Source organism: Nannobrachium achirus (assembly GCF_963921795.1).
Source record: "Nannobrachium achirus genome assembly, chromosome: 15".
In the NCBI taxonomy this organism is placed as follows: Eukaryota; Metazoa; Chordata; class Actinopteri; order Myctophiformes; family Myctophidae; genus Nannobrachium; species Nannobrachium achirus.
The window spans coordinates 3,202,592-3,211,216 of record NC_137822.1 but is presented as its reverse complement, the minus strand read 5'-3'; the positions used below and the strand labels follow the sequence as shown (position 1 = coordinate 3,211,216).

At 43.5% G+C, this 8,625-nt stretch overlaps 1 protein-coding gene across 1 annotated transcript in view; it reads left to right on the top strand.

The window, feature by feature from the left end:
* The window catches only part of aebp1a (AE binding protein 1a), a gene marked incomplete at its 3' end in the record, with an annotated part of 29,997 nt that extends 21,578 nt beyond the window's left edge, over window positions 1–8,419 (top strand). Inside the window, exons 18-21 of the mRNA XM_080742866.1 lie at window positions 4,306–4,555; window positions 5,372–5,511; window positions 6,692–6,791; window positions 7,824–8,419. Of these exons, the coding sequence (XP_080598992.1) occupies window positions 4,306–4,555; window positions 5,372–5,511; window positions 6,692–6,791; window positions 7,824–8,419 (1,086 nt within the window). The remainder of the gene's footprint in view (window positions 1–4,305; window positions 4,556–5,371; window positions 5,512–6,691; window positions 6,792–7,823) is intronic.
* Between the last annotated feature and the right edge of the window lie 206 nt (window positions 8,420–8,625).

Below are 8,625 nucleotides of genomic sequence, written 5' to 3'. Positions count from 1 at the left end.
ATACAAGCTTGTAGTGCGGCACAAGGTGGCGCGCTGCAAACTTGAAGATCTGCTATTTATTTATATTTTAAGTCGTGAAAATGTGTGCAAATCTTTGAATAGGCCTATCTGTATTTAAACCAACATTTGTAACTCAGATTTTGCTTCTGGGGATCCCTGGAACTAAATATTTTGAGATGGGGATCTGTGGCCAAATATATATCATTTTGGGGGTCCTTCACATGAAAAGGTTTGAGCACCACTGACATAGAAACACAGAAGGGTTAATTGACCGGGGTCCCCCAAAGGTCTATCCTTGGCCCCTTCTTTTTTCCTCTTCTACATCTCTTCACGGAAAATAGCCGAGCTCGAGCTCACACAAGTTCACAACGCATCTCAATGCGCTTGTTAATGTGCTATTTTTGCTATAATGCGCTGTTTGCCTATGGTTATAAAGGTGCTTTGGTAACTTGCATTCAAGCACCTTAAAGTCAGTGGTTACTCAAAGTGGGGTCCGGGGACCCCCAGGGATCCCAAGGGGGGTTCTGGGGGGTCTCCAGCATAAATGGGGGGTTCCTGAAATGAAAAGCTCATCATCCTATGTCAGTGGTTCTCAAAATGGATTCCAGGGACTTTGTGAGTTCCTTTACGAGGGTCTAAATTGACCCATACAAGTCTGTAACTCTAACACTACACCAAATTAACCAAACACTATTCCAAAATTAACCAAATGGACTGGTCCATTTGTAGACTGTCGGAGTTAAAGTGAGACCTTGAAATGTAAAAAGTTTGAGAAACACTGCTATATAGCCAGGGACCCACCCCTACATGATGTGAGATGACCTGTGATGTCTTGTCGTACTTTTTATTTCAGTTTTATCTATTAGTTTGGTCATTAAGGTCCACAGAATGAGAGGCCCCAGAAAACTGAAAAGTGATGAGTCATCACCTTTTTTTAACGTTTCTTTCTTTTATTTTTATGACTTATCATTTTTCACCATTTTATGGGGTCGAAATGTAGCCCAAGGAATGTTTTTCATGCAAAACAAATGCTTGCAATGGATTCAGAATCACAAAGAACCCCTAGTTTGACCCCTCACATGCTACTTAAAGCAGATTCATTTTCTTTTTAAATCTGTGAAACAGATTACATTAAAGACGTGCGATTGTCCTGAGACATTCAGGCTACCTAGGCGACCAAATTGCCTATTGGCTGTCCCCATGTCACATGGTAACCGAGCTAGTGTCATGATTGGGAGCGGCCAGAGCAGTATAATCAGAGAGTGGTGTCACCGCGGACACGCAACTCTCCATTCTAGGGCTCTGGGAGCGGCCTTGCGCTGTTCTTCTTCTCGAGTTTGGAAAAAAAGGATCCGATCCGTTTGTCACATTGTTATGATCGTAAAACTATCTAGTTTTAACGTTCAGAACGTTTTCTTTTTGAACAATAAAAACATTGACAGTCAGGGGGAAAAAAATCCATGAAGGACACGGAATGCAATCATTCACTCGCCGTTGGAAAATTGACATATATTAGACTATTCTGGATGTGTGGCTAACGGCTAACGCTAACGTTAGCTAGCGCTAGCTGCAGGCTAACGCTAGCTAGCGCTAGCTGCAGGCTAACGCAGACATGTTATACACAATTACTCATGGAATAAAACGGCGACCCAACTCGGAATGCAATCGTTCACTCGCCGTTGGAAAATTGACTTAGACTATTCTGGATGTGTGGCTAACGGCTAACGTTAGCTAGCGCTAGCTGCAGGCTAACGCTAGCTAGCGCTAGCTACAGGCTAACGCACGAGTCACGGTGTGTAATGAATTCACTTCAACCTCGTGTTGAGCAGTTAAATCTATTTGCTACGTACGTCTACAAAAACGTTCATATTTCAAAGATAAAGTGCTTACTGAAGTCTCACAGATGTCACAGTATGGTACGCTCAAGCAGAATTACCTGTATCTTTCGTATTGTTTAATAAACAGCATTTTAATCCGATCAGACGTCATTTTCTGTTGTTTTTCAGCCATGCGACCCCATCGGTTGCGAGGTGTACTGCACTTAGATACATTAATACCTTTTGAAGGAAACAACGACCGATCGGATTAAAATGCTCCTCTTTAAATAATACGATCATTACGGGACATTCTGCTGGAGCGTACCCTATGGTGACATCCGTGAGCCTTCACTAAGCAATTTATCTTTGTAATCTGACCGTTTGTGTAGACGTACGTAGCAAATTTGTTAAACTGCTCACGGTTGGCGCAGCGTAGCGTCTTTACATTTAGCCCAATAATGCTAATCTACAAAGCAATAACTGATTGATTGAAGAATTTATTAGAAGTTTGCAATAGAAAAAAGTACAGTTTCATGACAGTACAAATCACTGGTACAAGGTCAACTAGAGATCCTAGAAAGCCGAGGCTTATTTCCACAGGAACCACACTTTAAGTATCTCATATAACATTGAAAGACAGACGGGAATGGGCGATAGTGTGTGGGGTTGGCTAACTAGCTAGTGTATGCTAACAGGGTTTTTTCTTTCTTTAATTTTCCTATTTCCTTTTCTGACGAAAATACGCAACCCTTTTTTGACTGATATTATATGATCAAACGGCGTATGTAGACATGTCCGTTCCAACGGTTAATGCGAACCACTTGTTTACTCAATTGGGTATTTTGTTTACGGCGAATTCTATTGCGCCTGTGGTATGCTAATATGCGCTGTTTCTTTCTCTCCGTACATGACGATTACGTTACGGCGGTTTAGTTAAGTGTTAGAGAGCGATCGAATGCTTTGCACTTTATGATGACATGATTGTAGTCGAGACTTCTCGACATGTTTTCGTTGTTTTTATACTTCATCTTCTTACGATGTGGCTCTAATATGCTGATAGCCTGAGTTGTTTGTTTTTGGTCGGTGGCCGCCATTGTGTGCCTCTGACAGGATGGACCAAACTGTGAACTCTGAACTCTGAACCACGCTCGACCTATGCGCTCGACAATTAATGGTTCTACGCTGCCTCTGCCGGCTGGGAGGTGGTATCACTACTATTTTTGTTACTTTTTCTTTTTTGGTTGTAACAGCAGCCTCTCTCGACTGGCAGGCCTTACTTTATTTTACAACTGACTCATGGACATTAGTTTTTTTTAAATATGTCGCCACATAGCACCTTCCCTCTGGGATTATATAACCTATTATGTTTTTGTTTTGTTTTTTTAAATTTCTGATGTCTGGGGGCTGCCTTTTGGGACCCGGTGGCAGTCCAGTATTGGGGCGTCTGGGTGGGATACCAATACTTTTGTACTTTTACTCAAGTACATTTTTAATTCTGGACTTTTACTTGTAACAGAGTGATTCTACATTGCAGAATTGATACTTTTACTTAATTATAAAAATGTAGGTACTTTTTCCACCACTGTGTAAACGTTTGTGTTCTCATGCCAATAAAGCTTCTTTGAATTGAAGATTGAATTGAAGATTGCTCCCCATGTGGCGGAGTACACAATAATGGTAAATAAAGTAGCTTACTCTAAAATAATCCATCCATCCATCCATCCATCAGTTCCAACTGAGATTTCTAGAGTTCCTTAATAATAATAATTAAAATAAACAATACTAATGATTATAATTGCGACCGTCAGGTCGCAGTTACTATGAAAACCTCCACCGCCTGTCTGTCCGTCAGTCTGTCTGTCACGTCACATCACACTTTTTTGCCCCTATCCATGTGAAATTTTCCACACACAATCCTTGTCTGCCAATCCACAACCTCCACCCTTCCAGGGACCCCCGCAGCTCCAGGGACCCCCGCCAAATTTTTTAAAACACATTTTTGAATACTGCTCCTACAGTTTTTGCCCTAAAATCACACAAATCGCTACACAGTATGTCTACACTTATCTCATCGACATGGATCTGTCCCATATAGCGCCACCATCAGGTCGATTTTTTAACACATTTTTGGACCTAAACTTTTTTTTTTTTAATTTTTTTTTTTAAACATTTTTTTTTTTTTTCAAAAAATTTTTTTTTTCAAACTTTTTTTACACTAACGTCAACACACCAATCCACAGATTTTATATTGACTGTGTGTCAATTCTTGTTTTAATATTTTTCTTTTCCTGTGTAGTGGAGTCAATGGGACCGTGAATATACAAATGGCCATAACTGGCCATAACTTTTTTCGCGATGTTTCCGGCAGAGCAGACCTCTCATTCTGTGGACCTTAATGACCAACCTAATGGATAAAACAGAAATAAAAAGTACGGCAAGACATCTTTTGGGCTTGTGGGTCCCTGACTAATATGTGATGTCGTCCGAGGCGACGGACGTGCGCCACGGCAGGTACGGCGTGGAGCACCTGAACGAGGAGACGTGGGCGCGGATCCAGCGGCAGCACGAGGGCGCCCTGCGGGAGACGGCCGACGACACCATGTTCCGCTGGCTGGCCATGGCCTACGCCCACAGCCACCTGACCATGACCGAGGCCTACGGCTCGTCCTGCCACACCGACGACGTCACGGGGGGCCAGGGCATCGTCAACCGGGCCGGCTGGAAGCCCGTGGTGGGAAGTGAGTGGATTCCGTGAGATGTCTTATCCAGTGCGCATCAGTTCAGCAAAAAGCTAAGGTACGGCAACATGACTGGTGTTGCGCGCGTGCAAGACACCAGTCATGTTGCCATACCTTAGCAGCAAGCACGATGAATTTATTTTAAGAAGTACTTTTTTTCCCCCTGTGGGCTGTGGCCAAGGTATGGCAGCTGCCATACCTTGCCATAACCAATTGACGCCTCTGGTCTTATCGGGAAGAGCACATAGGTGCTGCCATAGTTTTGTACTTTTTCTGTTTTGTATGTGTCTATGGAGTTAACATTGGTCTACACTCTTAATAGACCCCCAGGTGTGGTTATAATATGCAAATATGTCTTCCCTGTGTATTTTTGGTTACTTCCTGAAATCTGAAAGCCTTTTGAGTCAAAAGGTCCCAACTGAAATGCACAGATATAATGACATCATAATATCATCCCCTATCCTTTTCACCATCCAACAACATCTGTGGTGGGTGTGGCTAACTTCAGTTGGCAACCCACCTGACAACCAGGCATACCTAATGAATAGGTGGGTGTGGCCACATAAAAACATAATTTTAACACTTTCTGTACACTTTCTGAAAAGAATGATACCTGATGATTATGTTGTGGGGGGCGGGGGCATTTCACGGCACCCCATCTATAAGCAATATTACACGAGAAGGTGTGCGTTAGCGTGATTATTGGCGCGACAGTGATACAGCCAGGAACCTTTAGGTATGATGACCGATTAAGCGTGCATTCCTATCGACCAAAACCCTCATCTATGCTTGTCTACAAACTGCCATCCACTCCAGGTATGAACGACTTCAGCTACCTGCACACTAACTGCTTTGAGCTGTCCATCTTCGTGGGTTGTGACAAGTTCCCTCATGAGAGTGAGCTGCCTCTGGAGTGGGAAAACAACCGTGAGTCTCTGCTAGCCTTCATAGAGCAGGTGAGAATCACACTACATCATTACAACCATACACATTACAACCAGGTTCCAGGGTCCTTTAGCGGGTATCTGAATAAGTTAATATAGCACCAAAATCAGTTTAACAGTTTTAGCCCCTACATACACTGGCTATTTGAAAATGGCAGATTTACAAGCTCACAGCGCAATGCAATGCGACGCTTTGTGAGCGTTTAAGCATTAAAGGGCCAGTTCACCTCTGGGACAACCAATCTGTGTTTTGAGATATTTTAGTATTTCAGCATGAATGATGATGCATTTTGCATCATATGATGCAGCATGATGACTCATATGATGCAAAATGCATCATCATTCATGCTGAAATACTAAAATATCTCAAAACACAGATTGAACACAAGAAATAACTCAGGATTGTGTTGATCGTGTCCCAAACAATAATAAAATAAGATCTGGTTGTCCCAGAGGTGAACTGGCCTTTTAAGAACAGAGATTTTCTGAAAGGAGTCTGCTGACAAATACACATTAATTTGGGGGTCCTTAACCATAACCCATGAAAATGTATCACACTATAATGCTGCATGCGTTAAGTCTTAACCTTCTGGGGGAAACTTTCTCTGAAAACGTCAGCTCTCACAACAAGCTCACAACAAGTTTTGAGCTTGTGGATTGTCTATTTTCAGCGAATATATTTAATTTGTGAAAACAGAAAATACACCAACCATATAGGGCAGGGGTCTTCAACGTTTTCAGGCCAAGGACCCCTTAGTTGAGAGAGAGAGAGATGAAGCAGGGACCCCCACAACCTGTTCATAGATTCCATAGAGTTTCATCACAGCACAATCGTCAGTGTATTTTGGATTTATGTCAATTTGTGTTTTCAGAAATGTAACAACTTGAACCGTCAATACTTATAAAACTTGACCTTTCACTCTGTACTTAGTCTGCTCTTTTTCCCCTCTACACCAAACCTCTTTGCCGAAAATAGCCGATCTACAAGCTCGTAGATCTGCTATTTTTGGCTAAAGTTCTCAGAATATGGGTTCAAGTGGTTAATATCAAAAAGGAGAAGAAAAAAAAAAGCTTCTATCGCACAAAGATTTGGAGGACCCCCTGTAGTAACTCTGAGGACCCCCTAGGGGTCCCGGACCCCAAGTGGTTTAACTCGCTGTGTGATCTCTTGAGTGTCGTGTCCTTTGCCCAGGTGCATCGTGGGATAAAGGGTATGGTGAAAGACGTGGAGGGGAATCCAATAGCAAACGCCACCGTATCAGTGGAGGGGATCAAACATGATGTCAAAACTGGTATGTGCTCCTTAACACAGATACACAATACATCAAAACTGGTATGTGCTCCTTAACACAGATACACAATACATCAAAACTGGTATGTGCTCCCTAACACAGATACACAATACTGGTATGTGCTCCTTAACACAGATACACAATACATCACAGTTTGAAATCTTTTCATCTGACATTGTTATCGTTTCCCTCGTTTCTTTCGCAATTCCTATGCCCTTATGCCTTGTTTCTTGACATTACTATTGTGTGTACAAAAATAGTTTGACCCACTCTTGACCTGTAAACCTGTAGTCTCTCAAGAACAGCCTCAGAGAACGCTAAGGAAGAGAGGCCGACCGATAGGTGTCGCCCTTTCTTCTTTGACGATGGGTTCCCAGATTGGTAAACCTGTGATGTGACGATACAGTTGAAGTTGAAATTGTCTACCTTGCCATTCACACAAAGCATGACTTCACCACTTTTCAACCTATCTTCATATAATTGGTCCCCACTAATGTTCATGATATAATAGCACATTTTATTTTGTGTGTGGGCAGTTCAGAGACCTGTCTGCCAGGGAATCCAAGCTAATAGAAACTGCAGGCTTTCTATTACTGAAAAGTTACTATGCTTTTGGAAGCCATTGTTCTCGGGATAATAAAAATCTATATATTGTGTCAAATCTGCTTAACGATGATGTCACTGGCAGGCAGGGTTTTGAACTGCCCACAGCTCTCCTAAGAGACACAGACCGAGTAGAAAAGGTTGTGCTATTTTATCACGAACATTGGTGAGGACTAATTATATGAAGATAGGTTGAAAAGTGGTGAAGTCATCCTGGCTTCCTTCTTTTTTCATTTAACTAAATAAAAAATGTAAGGGCAGTTCACATGACCACAAGTCTTCTTTTCTTTCTGAACAAGTTCTTAAAACCTTTGCTTCAAAAATGTAGTTAATTGAAGGTGAGCCCACTAATGATCAATCCTATTGACCTCTTTAACACCTTAATCGGTATACGTATGTTTCTGCATGTTGTGCCGTTCCCGTGTTCAGCTGCAGGCGGTGACTACTGGCGCTTGCTGAACCCCGGGGAGTACCGGGTGACGGCCAAGGCCGACGGCCACACCCCTCAGACCAGGCTGTGCATGGTGGGCTACGACACTGGAGCCACGCCGTGTAGCTTCTCCCTGGCCAAGTCCAACTGGGACCGCATCAAGCAGATCATGGCGCTCCACGGAAAGAGACCCATTCGACTCGTCCCCAAAGCGGCCACTACTACAACAACAACAAACGCCGGAGCCGTTGGCGGTGACGCGGCGAGACCTGAAGGAGGCGCCGGCAGCAGCAGCAACACTGGAACGGGCGCGGCCGAGGAAGGGACGGCGGTTAACTCGCACTCGCACAACGCCGAGCGCCTCAGGAGACTCCGGCTGATGCGGCAGCGCCGGCTACGTCTTCAGAGAGCGCGACAGTCCACGACGACCGTGGCCACGACGACCGCGAGCACGACGACGACGCCGGTGCCCACGACGGCGGCTGCGACCGAGAGCACAACTTCCTGGTACGACTCCTGGTTTCCTGTGGATAGCTTCGAGTCGGTGCCCACGCAGGACTACCTGGAGATCAACATCGATGATATCCATTACTAAGCTATATAAAGACACTTTTATACTTGGTCGTATGGCCGTGTCGTGAGCTGAAAAATAGCCAATCTACTTGCCGCCGACATGATGCGTTGTGAGCAGTGTTGATTTTGTCGACTAAAACTATGACAAAACATGTTTGTCGACTGCATTTTTTTCACTGACGAAAACTAAATAAAAACTAAGCTGTGATGATTAAAACTAAGACTAAA